The 17758-nt window shown below is 50.8% G+C and overlaps 2 protein-coding genes across 9 annotated transcripts in view; one reads left to right on the forward strand and one right to left on the reverse strand.

Annotated features, from left to right (window-relative positions):
• PSD2 (pleckstrin and Sec7 domain containing 2) overlaps window positions 1-12688 on the forward strand; it is a 122947-nt gene extending 110259 nt beyond the window's left edge. For 2 of the 4 annotated variants that reach the window (XM_054685237.2, XM_063810738.1), the window contains 8 exons: window positions 1900-1990; window positions 3926-3969; window positions 5014-5204; window positions 5371-5441; window positions 5829-5986; window positions 6831-6975; window positions 8230-8373; window positions 10473-12688. In XM_054685237.2, coding sequence (XP_054541212.2) covers window positions 1900-1990; window positions 3926-3969; window positions 5014-5204; window positions 5371-5441; window positions 5829-5986; window positions 6831-6975; window positions 8230-8373; window positions 10473-10676 — 1048 coding nt within the window. In that variant the 3' untranslated portion in view covers window positions 10677-12688. The remainder of the gene's footprint in view (window positions 1-1899; window positions 1991-3925; window positions 3970-5013; window positions 5205-5370; window positions 5442-5828; window positions 5987-6830; window positions 6976-8229; window positions 8374-10472) is intronic. The other 2 variants (XM_054685234.2, XM_063810739.1) reach the window with 1 other exon arrangement.
• NRG2 (neuregulin 2) overlaps window positions 12484-17758 on the reverse strand; it is a 199765-nt gene continuing 194490 nt past the window's right edge. For all 5 annotated transcript variants that reach the window (XM_003310853.6, XM_003310854.6, XM_063810737.1 and 2 more), the window contains one exon: window positions 12484-16916. In XM_003310853.6, coding sequence (XP_003310901.2) covers window positions 16142-16916 — 775 coding nt within the window. In that variant the 3' untranslated portion in view covers window positions 12484-16141. The remainder of the gene's footprint in view (window positions 16917-17758) is intronic.

Raw genomic sequence — 17758 nt, forward strand, 5'->3', positions numbered from 1 at the left:
TCCACATTTCCATCTGGGATACTTTTTCTTCTTTTAGTATTTTCTTTCTTAATTTCAACTTTTATGTTGAAGTGTGACTGGGGTGTTTCCCAGGACCCTTGTCCTTGGTGGACCCTGAACTCCAATCTCTTTTCTCCAATCCTAAGAGGCCACTTAGCTGCTCAGCCCCTGGCCACTGCTGGGAAGGAGCAGGTGCTTCGGGGAGGAATGCTGCTCTTTCTGGGGTCACCTCTCCACACTCCCCTGCAGGATCCTCACCCTTGAAGCCTTCACTGCTTTTGTAAAGCCTCCAATGCTGCTGGGAAGGTTCACCCACAGGAAGATAGTCTGATATTGCTCAGATTAGAAATCTTGCCGTGTTATTTTTTTGATTTTGTGCTCCTGACCGATGGCTGGGGAATGTTCAGTTTGTGTGGAACTCAAAGACAGTCTTACCAACATTGCCCTCATAATCCTGTATTGCAAATGTACACATACAGCTATATACTTATATATGTACACACACATATATATGTAAATCTACACAGAAAAATACAAAACACACTTGTATCAAGGCATACATAGGATCTTTTCTCCTGAACTAGTTGGAAAAGGCATAGAAAGTTCTTGCTTGTCAGCTACTTATAAAGCCTTGCATCATTGTTTTCTGAATGATTTCTGTGGTGTGTGAATGTCTCACATGATGCTAATAGAGTGTCTTTGCTAAAATAGTGCCAATGTCAGTAAACTTGGGAAATGACATGGAATCCTCTCCTTGGAGACACCAGCACAAATCAGCATGGTAAAGACTCTGAAACATGTAAATAAAGTTGTTCTATTATGAAATCTTTTTTTGAGAGAATACCTATTTCCATCTCCTGGAATACCAGAGTTCTGTAGGTAAACCTTGGAAAACACTGCTTTAGAGCAAACCCCAATCCACAAAATCCTTCAGTGATAAGTATCTGGTATTCAAGAGTCTTCATCCTCACAAAGATGAAGTGCTGTTCAATGTTTTCTCAAATGTGGGGACTCCAAGGAGAGTCTGGAAGTATGAATATTAGGTGTTGGGTTTGCAGGGTTTGAGCCCCTCTGCTACTCATTGGTTAAAACAAGCAGGCAGAACTTGGGGATTTAGTCATTTCCAGCTCTTTGCCTGTTTCTACCTCTGAGTGTGAAACCATCTGCTTGGGTTCTCTTTGTCCCAGCTCAGCTCAGCTCAGGATGGGGCACTTGTGTGTCCGTGGCAATTGATTTTTGACTCCCATAAACTTTCCGTCACTTCACCTATGTCTTGGAAGGCTTGCTGCCCCTCTGTGCAGGTGAGAGGGTGAGACAGTTGTGGCAGAATATGCAGAGCTTCTGCTCAGAAGCCAAGAGGACTGGGTTCAAGTCCTGGTGTTGAGTGACCTTGGGAGAGTTAACCGTGGAGTAGCGGTGAGAGCACGGGATTTGGTTTCAGACACACTTGGCCTTTTCACTTCCTTGCCTTGTGATCATGGGCATGTCACTTCACCTTCCTGTATCTCAGTTTCCTTACCTGTCAAATGGGGATAATAAAAACAGGTACCTCACCTCCTCCTTGGGGTGAGAAAGAAATAAGATAATGCATGTCAAGCACAAGACCTGGAACATAGTAGGCACCTGGCAAATGTCAGTTCTTATAACTCTTCATCCAGCCCAACTCCTTCACCTGGGCTGCAGAAGAAGCCCAACCTCTCGAGATGCTTGAGAATCAAGTACAGTTCTGACTGTGAGAAAGAGTTTTGTAAACTCTTGGAGACAAAAGAAAATTCACGCAATTTAATTTTCATTATTGCCCTTAATGCTGCCTCATCCCTCCGGCTGGGCAGGGCAGGGTGTGTGGGGAACACACCAGCCTCCTTCCCTACTCTTAGGCAGAACCATTTCTCCATTACAGAACATTGGCAAAAAGATGTCCTGTCAGCAATTCATTGCCAACTTGGACCAGCTGAATGATGGCCAAGACTTTGCCAAAGACCTGCTGAAGGTACTGTCTGCTGAGTGTCCCCATCCCACTAGCTGTGCCCTGCATGGATAGAGAGGAGAGAGGTCTGTGCCTCGTGAAATCCTGGCATTCCAGGCCGTTAACACAGGGTGCATGGCCATGATGACAAAGTTAGAAACCACTGAGCTCAACATTTGGCTGTTCTGTGTTCCCTGAGTTAGGCAGAGGGTAAGGCTTTGTGAGATTTGTTTTTAGTACTCCATTACCACCATTACTGTCACAGTAATAATCAACACTGCTATGAACTGTCACAGCTGCCACCCACCACAACTGCCACCACCACCTTCACCACAAACATCATTATCGTCACCACAAGGAAAAGCCCCCTCATTCCTTCAACATTACCAGGAATTAAGAGAATCCAGTTTTCTTTTGAGGCTGAAGTGAAGGGTGGAACTCTAGCCTTTCTAGTCTGGTCATTTCTCCACTGAGGAAAAGGAGCAGGTTTTTGGTGGCTCGGTGATGGGCTCATTTTTATTATTTTTATATTTTTGAGACAAGGTCTCATTCTGTCACCCACCCTGGAGTGCAGTGATGCAATCATGGCTCACTGCAGCCTGGAACTTTTGGCCTCAAAGGATCCTCCCGCCTCAGCCTCCCAAGTAGCTGGGACTATAGGTGCATGCCACTGTGCCTGGCGATTTTTATTTTTATGCTTTTTTTTTTTATATATAGAGCTGGGGATCTCACTATGTTGCCCAGGCTGGTCACAAACTCCTGGGCTCAAGCAATCCTCACACCTCAGCCTCCCAAAATGCTGAAATTACAGGCGTAAGCCACCACACCCAGCCAGCTTCATTTTTAAATAGTGGGTTTGAAGAATCTGATGATACTACAGGCGTAGTTGAATAATGAGTTCGGAGGTCTCCATCCAAACCCCAATGTTCCATAGAACATTGTCTCCATCACTCTTCTTACTATATTATATTCTTCACCATTGAGAAGCATTTGTTAAGAACATATTTGTGAGATCAAACAATCCCAGTCCCACTATCCACCTATCCATTTCTCTCCAACTACCCATTCACCTATCTAACCACTTCTGCACCCATCCACTCATCCTCCCATGCATCCACCCAGCCACTCAATCATTCACCTACCCATATACCCACCCATTCACCCATCACCCATATATATATATATATATCTCCCCAAACCCTCCCTTCCCACTCCTCGCATAGCAACCACTCACCCATTCACCCGTCACCCACACAGACACCCTGTACTCCTCAAACACTCCCTCATCTACTCACCTCAACAAACATCTCCACATCTACTCACCCATCCCCCATCACCCATTCCCCACCCATTCACTTACCCGCCAACCCACCCACCCATTCATCCTCAAATCTATCAACCCAATCATTTACTCAGTCATCCACCCAACACCCTGCCATTCATTTGCCCACCCATATCCTCATGCATACACCCCTAAATCTTCCTCATATACCCTCTGTCTACCCACCCATCTTCTATTCATTCACCCATCCACCTGCTTATTTCCCCACCCATCCTTCCACCTTCCACCTGTCCACTTCCCCATCCATCCATTCACTCACCCATCCTCCCATTCATCCTCCCATCCATTCATTTACCCTGTCGAGCACTTGCTGTATGTCAAGTTCTGGATTATGCACTGGAAATTCAGTAGTGAACAAATGGACAGCCTCTGACCTTGTGAAGCTTACAGTCTCCTACGGGAGACTGACATTAAGTGATCACATAATTAAATACCACCCATCCGTACATCCACCCACCCACTCACTTACCCATCCAGCAAATAAGTATGAATCAAACACCCACTTTGCCCCATTGGCTGAAAAGGTGCTCCCTCACTGTACCCATGTTACTGGTGGTAGATGGGGGTTTCTTTGACCCTTCACCTGAATTCCCCCCTCTCTCTTTTCCCTCTCCCAGACCCTTTACAACTCCATCAAGAATGAAAAGCTGGAATGGGCCATGTGAGTAGTGACTATGGGCACAGGTATGGGGAGCCTACATCCCTGGGTGGGGGAGTGTGGGGGTGCAGGTCCGTCATTCTGACCACTCTCCATGGTGCTGATCCCTCCCAATCCAGGGCCTGACACCTGTGTCTAGCTGGCGCACACCTGGTGTTGAATTCCCCTTTGGATTCATTTTCTGTATTGAGAAAAAGAGTGCAATGTTTGCATTGTTACAGAATAGATTGAACTGTGACTTTAGTTCTATGATGTCCACAGCTGGTTTTCTATATGGGGATAGTGTTCCAATTCCCATTGATGACCGCTCCTTTCCCTTTGGGAAGTAGGCAGACAGGAGGCATGAGGCCTCTATAACCTGGAGAATATGACCACGTTTAGGTGGTGACTGTTATTGACAGTGGGAAGGGGAGAGTGCCCTCTAACTTCTTCCCCTGCAAAGGCAGTGAGACCTGTAGGTCTCATCAGGAAAGAGGGGTGTTGACCTTGCTGTTTGGGGAGACCGTGAAAGGCTCTGCTGTGTTCCCCAGGGCAGGCAGGTCCATGTAGAGGCCTCAGGCAGGGATTAGCAGGAACTCCAACCCCACAGGGAAGAGCTGGCACTCTTCTTCCAGGGCTCTCATGGGGGCCCAGACTTCAGGGCCTTACCTGCTGGCCTCCCGCTGCCAGCATGTCAGTGGGGTTTGTGCAGCAGCTTCAGTCTGGCCACAGTTAGTGCTCCCTGGGATGGAGAGAGGAGAAGGAAGACTAGGAAGGAGACCTGGTGACAGTTAAGTCTCCACGTTTGTGATCAAGGGTGACAATTGGGGCTTGGAGGACAAAAATCAAAGATCAGAGGTCAGAGGTCAGAGGTCAGAAGTGGAGATGAGAGGAGGGGTCAGAGATCTGGATCTGTGGTCTGGAATTGGAATCTCTTCATCTCTGCCTCCTGGGGCTGCTCTTCCTCCATGACCCTGGCTCCTGGAGAGGAGGCTGGTGGGGAAACGCCATGATGATGTGGGGCCGAGGCCTCCCTGGAGGTGGTGCTCAGGCCTAGTACTTCCCTAGTGATGAGGATGAGCTGAGGAAATCCCTGTCTGAGCTGGTGGATGACAAGTTCGGGACAGGCACGAAGAAGGTGACGCGAATCCTGGATGGTGGCAACCCCTTCCTGGATGTCCCACAGGCGCTCAGTGCCACCACCTACAAGCACGGCGTCCTGACCCGGAAGACTCACGCTGACATGGATGGCAAGAGGAGTGGGTGTCAGGCTGGGAGAGGGGCATGGGAGGGAGGCTGGCACAGAGGGGGGCGCCACAGGCCACTCTTTGGGGACGAACATACAGGTGGACACGTAGTGGGAGGTGGGGTTGGAGAGATTGCAGAGGGTGGCTGCAGCCACACTACCAGTGCCCTCCTCCCCAGCGCCCCGTGGGAGGCGTGGCTGGAAGAAATTCTACGCAGTGCTCAAAGGGACCATCCTGTACCTGCAGAAGGTGAGAGACTGCCCCAGAGACCTTACTCAGAAAGGGCCAGCTCAGTCCCATCCCGCCCTGGCCTTGTGGCACCCCAAAGGCCCCAGGCAGGACCTGGGGCTCAGGCATATGCTAGGTCCTTCCCCAGACTTGGGCCCTCTCAGGGCTTTGGAGGTTTTTGGGAGAACTTGGTGCCCAGTGGCTCAGTGGACTCTCAGCATGAGGCCTGTTCAGGCCTCTGGGACAAACTGGGGTAAGGGGAGGAGTACCTGGATTCTTGTTGGGGTGGGTGAGGCAGCAGGAACAGAAAATTAAGGGAGCCGTAGGGTTAGACAGAGAGCAGTGAGGGGAGGGGAGAGTGGAAGGTGTGGGTCAGTGACCCTAGCTCGCCCATCCTGCCCCACCCAGGATGAGTACAGGCCTGACAAAGCTCTATCGGAGGGTGACCTGAAGAACGCCATTCGCGTGCATCACGCTCTGGCCACCAGGGCCTCTGACTACAGCAAGAAGTCCAACGTGCTCAAGCTTAAGACAGCCGACTGGAGGGTATTCCTCTTCCAGGCACCGTGAGTAGGAGCTGGAGCCCCTCACTCCCACCTGGGGCCCAGGGCCACAGTGACCCGGCACACAACCCCTCTCCTTCCCGTGAGTCAGCAACAGAGCATGTGTATCCACATGACACAGACCGACAGCTGGGTCCCTCCAAAGCAGTAGTTCCCAATGTCTGGTTCCCCTCAGCATCATTTGCAGTCTCTCTGGCCCCACCTTAGACCTACTGAACCCAAAACTCTGGGATGGCTCCAGCAACTGTGTTTAACAAGCCCTGCAGGGGCTGCCGAGTGCGCTGGAGTCTGCAATGTGGGGCAGGTGGCATCTTTACGAATCATCCTTCACTTTAAGTGTGGGAAAGATGCACCCTCCAGGTAACCTGTAAGGCTGTCCTACCACCTCTCGTCCTCCTGTGACTTGAGATTGGGGTGCACATGTCACATGAGCTTGCAAGGAAGCAGGCTAGTGGGTGAGGCCTCAGGATCACAGTGCCAGTGCTGGGCAGGCAGCGGGGGAGGGCAGGAGGGCTGTGGGGGTCACCCAGTTGCTATTGCCTCTGATGATCCCCAGTCCACAGTCACTCCCACCTATTCACTCCAGGGCCACTAGCTGTGGACCTGGGAAGTTTGATTTTCACATGAGAATTCGGGTGTGCCTGGAAGCTGGGACAGAAAGGGAGCTCCGTGCATAGCTCTGGCCAGGCCCATCCAGCCCCCATGTGTCCTCCCTCTCCCCTTTACCACCCATCTAGAGGTACTGGTGCCTTCTCAGTGCCAGGCCCAGTGCTGGGTACGGGATGCTGAGTAGGGGACAGGGAGTCCTGTGTGAGAGGCCGGCACCCTCTCCCCCTCCTGTCCCCAGGAGCAAGGAAGAAATGCTGTCCTGGATCCTCAGGATCAACCTGGTGGCAGCCATCTTCTCTGCCCCGGCCTTCCCAGCCGCTGTCAGCTCCATGAAGAAGTTCTGTCGGCCCCTGCTGCCCTCCTGCACCACTCGCCTCTACCAGGTACATGTTCCTGGGTCAACATTTTGCCTCCCCAGGCTGCCATCCTCAGCCCAGGCCCCCATCCAGCAGCCCCACCCCAGCTCTGTCTCTAGGCTGGGTGATCCTGGGCTGAAGGACACCAGAGAAGGACACCTGTTCCCTCCATCCCAAGCACCCCACCCCCACGTCGATGGGGAGACCAAGGCATGGCACACAGGGGCCACAGCTGTGGCAGGTGGCATGGAGCTGCCTCTATGCCAGTGCATCCCTGTGGATGTGACCGAGAGTTGGTGGCCTTGTGTGCACCTGGGCACAAATGCAAGAGACTGTGTGTCACAGGGAGCTTGCACAGGTGACACCTGGCTGACGCTTCATCCAGTGCTCTTTTGCTGCTCTCACCTATTCTTAAATGTTTTATTTGTAATCCTAGAAAACCCAACACACCCATGCTGCAGGTTCTCAGGGCTTCTTTGGAGAGGACAGGAGAAATGGTGGCCCGGAGCTTGAGAGGTAGAGGGCAACGGAAGCCCCACACTTCCTCTTTGCCAGTGGCCTTTCCCACTAGGCCTTGTCCCGGGTCACCCCACTGAGCTCCTGGGCTCCTGCTTCTGCCCAGAACCTCTGTGCAATGCACGTACACCATGTATGTGCACAAACCATACACATTCACATGTGTAAACACACAGGTGGTGACTCATACACACATGCATGCATGTGCACACAGCACCAGGGGGTCTGGCTGTCCTGTAGTGGGTGGGATGTGTGCGTTTGCCCATCAGCGACAGTGTCTCCGCCTGTCTTTGGGTGTGATCCTGGGTCTGCAACCATTACGTGTATCTGCGCATGAATGTAAGAGAACGCGTGTATCATATGGAGCAGGGGATAGCGGGGCCAGGCTGGCCTTGGTCCGGGGTGTTTGTGTGTGCACATGGGAGTGCATATGAGCTGGGTTTTGTGTGGGGGTCATTGTGTGTCTGTGTCAGGGACTGTCTATGTGCACATATAAGTGTGAGCATCTCTTGTCTCCCGAGCCTGCGGTGGGGTGGCTGGGGGGCATCGAGGAAAGCTGATGCTGATGGGACCTGGGGGAGGAGGAAGGGAGGTGGGAGGAAGAGCATGCCCTCAGGTCCAGAGTCTGGCTCTGTCCCCACATTTTGGTGATGCTGGCTAGGCCTTCATTTCCCTTTGGTGGAGCAGCTCCTGGTAGAACAGGATTTGAGCCACTCCGTGACATCCTGAGAGTAAGGCCTCACAGTCCAGGATTTGTCTTTGCAGGAGGAGCAACTGCGGTCTCATGAGAATAAGTTGAGGCAGCTGACTGCGGAGCTGGCCGAACACAGGTGTCACCCAGTCGAGAGGGGCATCAAGTCCAAGGAGGCCGAGGAGTACCGGTTGAAGGAGCACTATCTCACCTTCGAGGTGAGCCTTGGGGGACTGGATTGCAAAGCCCAGTGCCCTGCTCTTTCTCCTTCCTGCCTGGCCTGATGTGGGACTGGGGAGGTGAAGCCTAGTGATAAAGGGGCTCATTGATGTGGGAGCTGGGAGGGAACAGGGTCCCCTGACCTTTAGTCCCCAGTCCTTCCAGAGTGCCAGCCTTCCCTGACAGCAGTGAGGGGCAGAAGCTCAGATGAAGGCCCTCAGATGCTGCCAAACCTTCCTCTTAAATGTTTGTGCCAATTTCTAACCCCTTTAATAATTTGTGAATGTACTTATTTCTCCATGCCCTCACCAGCACTGGGCATTGCAAAACGTTTTAATCTTCACTAACCTGATAGGTTTAACAATTAGTATCTCATTACTATTTTTTTTTTTTTTTGAGATGGAATCTCACTCTGTCGCCCAGGCTGGAGTACAGTGGCACGATCTTGGCTCACTATAATCTCTGCCTCCTGGGTTCAAGCAATTCTCCTGCCTCAGCCTCCCGAACAACTGGGATTACAGGCACATGCCACCATGCCTGGCTAATTTTTGTATTTTTAGTAGATATGGGGGTTTCACCATGTTGGCCAGGATGGTCTTGAACTCCTGACTTCAGGTGATCCACCCGCCTCGGCCTCCCAAAGTGCTGGGATTACAGGTGTGAGCCACCACGCCCGGCCTCATTACTATTTTAATTTGGATTTTAAAACATTTTAATTGCAGTAAGACATGTAATATAAAATTTACCATCTTCACCATTTTTAAGTGTATAGTTCAGTAGTGTTAAGTCTATTCACATTGTTGTGTAACCAATCTCCACAATTCTTTCCTCTTCCCAAACTGAAACTCTGTACACATTAAATAATAACTTCCCATTCTCCCCTCCCTCCAGCCCCTGACAATCACCATTCTACTCTCTGCCTCTATGATTTTGACTACTCTAAGTGGAATCCTACAGAATTCATCTTTTTGTGATTGAATTATTTTACTTAGCATAATGTCCTTAAGGTTCATCCATGTGGTAGCGTGTGTCAGAATTTCCTTTCTTTTTAACCCATTTATGTCAGAGTTTGCAAAATTTTTTTTGGTGAAAAATCAGACCTTGGAGATGACCTTGAGCAGTATGATATAAATAACTCCCATGAACTTAATGTTCCAATAATGGAACACTAGGCATAAATGGGATAAGGCTGAATAATATTCCATTGTATGTATACACCACATTTTGTTTATCCGTTTATCCATCAATGAACACTTGGCTTACTTCCATCTTTTGGCTATTGTGAAAAATGCTGTTAGGAAAATGGGTATACAAATATCCCTTCAAGACCCTGCTTTCAACTCTTTTGGGTTTATAGTTAGAAATGGTCTTGCTGGATCATGTGGTAATTTTATTTTTAACTTTTCGATAAACCACCAGCTTTCCATAACAGCTGCTCCATTTACATTCCCACCAGCAGGGCACAAGGGTTCTGTCTATTTCTCCATATCCTCACCAACATGTATTTTCTGCTCTTTCGACAGTAGTAAGAGTGTGAATTGATATCTCATTGTGACTTGCATTTCTCTAATGACTAAAGATGTTGAGCATCTTTTCGTGTGCTTGTTGGCCATTTGTATGCTTTCTTTGGAGAAATGTAAATTCAAGTCGTTTGCCCATTTAAAAATTTTGGGTTGTCTTCTGTTGTTGCATTCTGAGAGTTCTTTATATATTCTGGATACAAGACCCTTATCAGATATTTGACTTGCAAATATTTTTCTCCCATTCTGTAGGTTGCCTTTTCATTCTGTTGATTGTATCCTGTGATGTATAGAAGTTTTCAATTTTGATGTAGTCCCATTTGTGTATTTTTACTTTTGTTGCCTGGGTTTTTGGTGTCATATACAAGAAATCATTGCCAATTATTTGGATTTTTCAAATTATGAATGAAGTTTATGTGCATGTCCCTTGTTTATTTTTTAATTGGACTGTTCATCTTCTTTTTAATGATTTGTGAAAGCTCTCTGCATATTAAGGAAATTAGTCTTTTCTCATATAAGGTGCACATACTTTTTTCCTATTTTGTTGTCTTTTGACCTTGTGTTTGGCCTTTCCCCAGAAAAGCCGTTATGAGACCTATATCCACCTCCTGGCTATGAAAATCAAAGTGGGCTCAGATGATCTGGAGCGGATTGAGGCCCGGCTGGCCACTCTGGAAGGGGATGACCCTTCTCTCCGGAAGACACATTCAAGCCCTGCCCTCAGCCAGGGCCATGTGACTGGCAGCAAAACCACAAAGGATGCCACTGGGCCTGATACTTAGCTGACATGGATGTGCAGACCCCAGGGTGGGCAGATGTCTCCAGTGGGGTCAGTGAGCACAATTCCAGCCAGGGGCCACTTGGACCAAGCTCCAGTCAGTTGATGGGCAGCCAGAGGGGTGCAGAAAGCCTGTGGGCCCAGGAGATGGAGATGCCGTTTGTGGCGTTGATCTCCTTGCATCCTTGGGCATCTCTGGGCATCAGACCCTCTCCCTGGCCCTTGTTTTCCTCTCCACCATGGAGCCTCATTTTGCAGGCCAGTTGTGTGCATGCTCTAGACACCACCTCGCTGGAGAAGCTGGAAGGGCTGTTGTCTTCCCAGGTCTTTCTCTTCTCATCAAGCTCCTCTCCTCATCTTTTTTTTGTGTGAGGGCAGGTCTTGACTCTAGGTCTCAGCTGGAACCCCACCCTTTCTCCTCCTCCTTCCTCTGAGTTGACCAGCAGCAGGTCTGCCGACCACCAGCACCATCCTCTCCTCCCAGCAGCCTCCAGAACCATGCCCAGGTCTCCTGCCTCACATCACAATAATCTGGGACCCAGGCTTGTGCCCTTTCAGTGTCAAGCTGACTCCATCACATGTGCATCCACTTCTTTTCATCCATTGAGATCACACTGCCTCCTTTTTATACAGACACAAATATGCATCTATAAGAATAATATATATATAAGGAACCCCTGAAAGATGGTTTTGGAACTGAAATCAGTTAGAGGATGAAATCAGATAAAGGAAAAGCCTATTTTGGAGCTTCCCCTGTTAGGAAGGATGGCTGCACCTGGCCCCCTGGCATTCCTGATGCTCTAGGAGGGAAGGGGGAGGCAGTGCTGGCCTCCCTTGCCCTGTTTTTCCCTCTTCCAGCTGACCTGTGACTTATACTGCTCTTACCGATGATACTTTTGGAAAAAATAGAGCGTGTATGCACCGCCCCGTTTGTCCCATGGATATCCTGGGGTGTGAGTCGGATGGGACCACGGCCCTGTTTATATTTGGGTCTTTATGTTGGTGCTGCCAGGTCTCTGAGCTCCAGAGGTGGCCTCTTGGACAGATCTACTGCTATAGGAATAAAAGACACTCTGTCTCGCAAATGGCCGCTTGTCAACAAGCCCAAAGATGCTTGTCGGAGGACGGTTATGGAAGCCCTTAATTCTTGGTTGTGGGAAAAGGTGGAATGACAAGTTATTGATTGTTTTTCTGTCGCTATTTCTTTTATTTGTCTAGTGAATCAGAAAGGCTTAGCCAAGGCCGCATCTGGGAAGAGTGGAGAAATTTGCCACTTGACGATCACGGATTAGCTAGCACCTTTAAGCCCTGCATTTCTCCAACTGACAAGTGGGTGGGGGTGATGGCACATTCAGTGTGGCTATGAAGAGCGAATCCTCTCTATTGTTTAAATAGATTACTGTAGTTTGGCCAGGAATTTGGCGTCAGTGGTAACACACTTAGTTAATAAAATAAGCCAGGCTTGCAACTAAGTATCTAACTTTACAGGCCCACTCACATTTGAGGCAAGGGGCTATTGAGTATGTGGAGAGATGTAGTGATTTAAATTCAGATTATTTAAGTTGGATCAGCTGAAGTGTGTTTTAGACCCAAACCATCTGGCCCCTTCGTTTTGCTCAGAGGAAGTAAATGTTCACTTAAATGAAATTGAAAACGCAACGTGGCACCACAAAAGAGCTCTCTGTACTTTCCCCATGCTGCCTCAAAAGTTCTGTGAGTTTCGGGGTCAGTGTCCCACCCTTCACTTCCCGAGGGCGGGTGAGTGGAGAGCAGAGCCAGGAGCTCTGGCAGCTGTGGACAGATGTGCTTCCTGAGCATGGGTTGTGCTTCCTGAGCATGGGTTGTGCCTCCCATCAGTAAAAAAATGTTTAGTTCACTTCCTTAATTGTATAATTATTTATTTGTAAATTATATACATGTACTACTGTACTAAAATATTATGTACATTATAAAACATACACAAAAATAGAAATTTAAAAAAGATGAGATGAAAATAAATCTAAGTCAAAGTTCTAATAGTTCTTCCTGCATTCGAATGGATCCTCACCACCCACAACTGCTGCCTCCAACATGCCCATTTTCTAGGACTGTTCAAATTCAGGACTGGTGACATGCAATAAGTGGTTTGCGCCACCTGGTGGTCCTGGGAAGTGGCCTCGGGCTCAGGGACTTCTGGGGGTTGCCCCTTGAGGACGGTGTCTCTTGCGCCTTCATCCTCTCATTCAATGAGGGCCAACTGTGTGCTGCACGCTGGGCGGGGTGATGGGGATACGGTGGTGGGAGGAAGTTTGGCTGCCTGTCCTCGTGGGGCTCACAGTTTCGTGAGGAGAAGAACAGGCAGTTACCATTACCACTTGGGCCTCTGGGAGGGGCTGGAAAGAGAAGCCAAAAAATGACCTGGAAGAGAAAAGAAAGAACTGGGAAAGTGGGGATGAAGCCTCTGACTTGCGAAGCTGCCTGAATGTCGTCCTACGTGTTCCAGCGACGGGGCGGTGGTAGGGAAGTAGCTTGACAGGACTGCGACTCTTCCTGAAAGGCCACTGGGAAGGCTTCCCAAGGCAGAGGTTTGAGAGGCAGAGTGGAGAAGGGGCCTCTCTGGCCACATGTGTTCCCGGGTCCTAATCATACCTGTGAAATGAATGGGTGGATGACAGGTGAGGAAAGAACTCTGTTAGGTTCTGGCCTTGGACTCTCCGCACGTATGGCAGGTACTGTAGGATTCAAAGCATATAATGAAGGTACCCGATGCTCATGCAAAGATCGGTGAATTCACCAAGAGGTCATTCAGAATCAACCGAGGGCCACATAGAGATTGGCGGGTTCATTGGGTGGCTTCTGACTCTAAAATTTAGAAAGCAACAGCAACCTAGAGCCCCCAGAAAGGTCACACGAGGACAATAAGCTGGATCACACAAAGGTCAATGGGTTCCCCAAGAGTTCATATGGAGTTAATTTGGGATCCTACAGAAGCCACAAGTCACATAGAAGAATAACTGGCTCTCAGAGAATTTTAAAGTCAACTACGAAACCAGAGACAGCAGAGAGGCCTGGATGAGATCAACAGAAGGGGGCCGGGAGGGGCCAGTGAGTTGCAGATTTATGCAGGATTGAGTTCATTATTTTCCTTTTTAAAATTTTTTGTAGCAGATACTTTTTCCCAGCACCCCCACAATAAATACAATAACTTTAATTTGTTTTTTATTTTTTCCATCGCCTCCCTCTCATCTAGTTTTTGTCACTCTGGCTGTGTGATACAAGGATGCAAGGCACAGGATATTGTCATCACCACCATCAAATCAGCCATATAATAGGCATCTATCACGTGCCAGCATCAGCACTGGGTACTTTATAATCTCCACAGCAACCTTTTGGAATAGATATTCACATCACCCATTTCCCAGCAAGGAAACTGTGGCCTAGAGACGTCACACAGCTAGGCGGCACAGAGCTGGAATTTGAACTTACGCCCTGTTGATGCCAAAGCCCTCTCAACCCGCAGCCTCTCTGTCCCTCCCACCTATAGGTCTCTGACTACACACATCCTAGGAGGATTCACACACACACACACACACACACACACACAGGTGTAGCCGAGTGTGCATGCCAACCACCTCAGCTGTTTGGGTGGAAGACGTCCGTGTGTCTGGCTGGAACCGAATAGTTCCTGGTGCTGGGCACTGGTTTACTAAATTAGTTGATGAGGGGAAAGGCTTTTGAACCTGGGCCTCCATCTGCCTTCTCCATACTGAAATCATGTACTCTCTCTCAGGTCTGCGGGTTTAGACAGGTCCTGGCTCTGAGGGGGTATAAAGTTGGGGAAAGAGCAACACCCTGTGGGCTTATGAACTGCAGCAGCTGTGGTCCTGGCAGCTGAGGGTACCACTGTTATGCCACTTTGCATGTTCAGACTTTGCCTGTGACGTGCCTCAGGGTCCAAGGGTCATCCTGCCTTGGCTGTGCTATTACCAACCCCACAACCCATCCCTCCTCACCCACCTAGGCCGGCAACTGTTGCCTCAGTCCGGCCCATAGATCCAGGGCAGGAACTGGGCCAGAGTTCCAACGCTGAGTTTGAAGCAGAGCAATTTGTGTCAGTCCCTTGGCCAGGTTCCCCAGCAGCCAGTGGGGACACCTTGTAAATATTCTTGGAAGCGGGAGGAGGGCTGGAGTCTGTCCTGTGAGCTGGGGCCGGAGAGACCGGAGACAGGGTCACTTCCTTCCAGGGACTGCCCTGGCCCCCTCCAACCTCCAGGCCAGCATCATCCACATCCACCATGGGACTTCGTGCTCTGACTTCCCTCCTCATCTGAGGCTAGGCACACACAGTCAAACAGGAGTTATTTCTGATTTTATTTATAATATAAAAATGTTCAAGTGTCAACAGTCAGGTGCTCAGACATTTCAGGACAGGATTCCCATCTGTTTCTGTTTGGGATTTTTTTTTTTTTTTAAACAATTACCTTTTTGACAAATTAGCAGTGGACCCAGTTTTTGGGGGTGGGAGGGCAGGACTGGAGACGAGTGGATGTCATAGGTGGGTTGGGGGCTAGGAGGCAGCCTGTGAGAAGGAAATGGTGTTACTTTATTGCTAAAAGGGGAATACACTGTCGAGTGGCTCTTCTCGGTCCCAGCGTGACCATGCATCCAATCTAAAGAATCTGAAATGCAAAGGACATGCAGGTGTAAAATAGAAAAGACGACCTGTAAACGAAGGTGCTGCAGAGGACGGAGGGGCGTCCTGGAGGCTGTGGGGGACAGGAGCCGCCAGCATTGGGCCCCTGGCAGAGCTGCCACCTCCCTGGGCTCAGGCTCTTGGTGAAAGGTTTCTCTGCTCCCCCTCCTTTAACAGCTGTGAGTAGCCAGGGCTTCCCCATTCGGGTAGCTGTGTCTTTATCTCCCCCTGGAAGTTACCTCAGCTCCAGCTCCAAGCCTAGGGTCCTGGCCCTCTCCTCCCAGGGGTCGGGAACTTCAGCTCTTGCCTGGGAGCAAAGCTACTTCCGTCCTCAGTTCTTCCTTAGGGCCAACCCCCCACCGCCCCCCACCTTCGCCCCCAACAGAACCAGCAGCCTCTTCTCTCCCAGCTATCACTCTCAGCACCCCACAACCCAGACCTGTCCCCCGGAGCCCCAGATGAGCATACAGCAAAAGGCACCACAAAATAGGTTTCTATTAAAGAGTCAAAAAATTGGCCCATCTCTCTTTTTTTTTTGTTGTTTCTTTTTTTTTCCCGAAGCTGTAAATCAGGATGTTACATATAAATAGTTTCCCTATAAAAACGTCTTTGCCGTTAGCTAGTATTATAAGACAATTTTTGCTAAAATGAAAATAAAACATTTTGTTATACTTTTTTCCTTTTATAGAAAATAAAAATATTTTTATTTCTTTTTTCCTCCTTTCTCTCCAGTAGGCGGTCTCTGGTCTCCTTAAAGATAGTGGGGCGGGCGAGGCGGAGGGGCGCGCGGCGGGGCCCTAGAGTGGCGCCGAGTCCTGCTTGGCCCGCGGGGGCGGCCCGCGGCTGTGTCTGCTGCTGGCCCGCGTGCTGTGGCTGTCCAGTGAGTAGTAAGTCCTGCTGTCGGCCGCCGGGCACAGTGGCGGCGAGTCCGAGCGCAGCGCGTCGTGCGCCCCACGCAGGCCCAGGAAAGGTGTGCTCTCGGCCGCCAGCGCCCCGTCCGCGTCGTCCGCGTCGTCGTCCGACGCCGAGGCTGAGCCGCCGCCCGAGCCGCTGCTCAGCGACAGCGAGTCCCTCGCCGCCCGTGCGCGCTGCGCCGCCAGCCCGTTCAGGCGCGAGCGGCGCCAGCGCCGGGGCCCCGCCGACGTCCTGCGGGACGCACCGCGCGCGCGCGGCCGCGGCGGCGGCGGGGGCGCGCACTCCTGCGTGGTCTCGTACTCGTCGTCCTCGGGGATGCGGAAGGGGCTGGCAGGCAGGCTGCCCAGGCTGCCGCCGAGCGCGCAGGTCCCGCGCCGCGGTCCGGGCCCCGCCGCGGGGTAATAGTAGCTGTCATAGCTGCGCTGCATGTCTGCGCCGGGCCCGGGCCCGGGCCCGGGTCCCGGGCCGGGGGGCGCCGGGTGCCGCAGTAACGGCTGCTGCTCGGCCAGGCGGTAACTGATGGGCGCCGCCGGCGGCAGCGACACGGCGTGCGCCGAGTTGGGGGACGTGATCTCGAAAGTTGGCACCTGCGTGGCCAGCGAGTAGTGGAAGTCCACGGGCGAGAGGCGCGCGGGCGTGGTCAGGGCCGACACGTACCTGCGGGGAGAGGCAGAGGCATGGGCCAGGGCCAGGCCGGGCCGGCGCGGGGGAGGGGGGGTTGGGGGTGGGGGAGGGTGGGAGGGGCGGACCCAGACTTGCCTTAACCTTGCCCGAGACCCCGCCTGCAAGAATGACGGCAGCAACCCTCAGTGGCCTTATGCAATTTCCTAAACCTCTCCGAGCCTCGGTTTCCTTATCTGTTACGCGGGCATAACCATGGTGTTGATTCCATAGCTCTGTTGGGATGATTCCAGATTGTATCAGTGGGATGCGTTAGCCCTGTGCCTGACCCTGGTAAGCTTTCATGAATGGTCACTTGCTGTGGGAATGCTCACCGTCAGGGGGTCAGGCTCACGCTGGGGTATAGTACATGTTCCATCTGGTTTAATACCGCAGCTCTGTAAGACCCTTCCGCCAGTCCCATTCTACACGCAGGAAAGTAACACTCAGAACGTTTAATTCTACACGCAGGAAAGTAACACTCAGAACGTTTAAGTGACTTATTCAGGATTTACACAGCCAAGAAGTGGCAGAGCTGGGATGTGACTTGAGGCTAGTCAGGAACCAGGACTCATACTGCCCAATTCCAGAAGCCATTAGTCTCCACTCAGATACCCCTGTGACCTGGCCTCACTGCCCCACAGGGACAATTCCTCCCATGCCCTGATGGCTTCAGTGAGGGAAATATTCCTCCTTACAGTGAAGTCAAAACCTGCTTCAGGGGAGTACCAAGATCCCATGAGGTGTCTCTGCTTGTGGCTACAGACCCATCCCCACACCACCAGCTCCTTCAGAAGTCTGGCCTTGCTAATATCTCCCAGGCTGGATCCCGGGTACCT

The sequence above is a fragment of the Pan troglodytes genome, chromosome 4 (genome assembly GCF_028858775.2).
Source record: "Pan troglodytes isolate AG18354 chromosome 4, NHGRI_mPanTro3-v2.0_pri, whole genome shotgun sequence".
Taxonomy (NCBI): Eukaryota; Metazoa; Chordata; class Mammalia; order Primates; family Hominidae; genus Pan; species Pan troglodytes.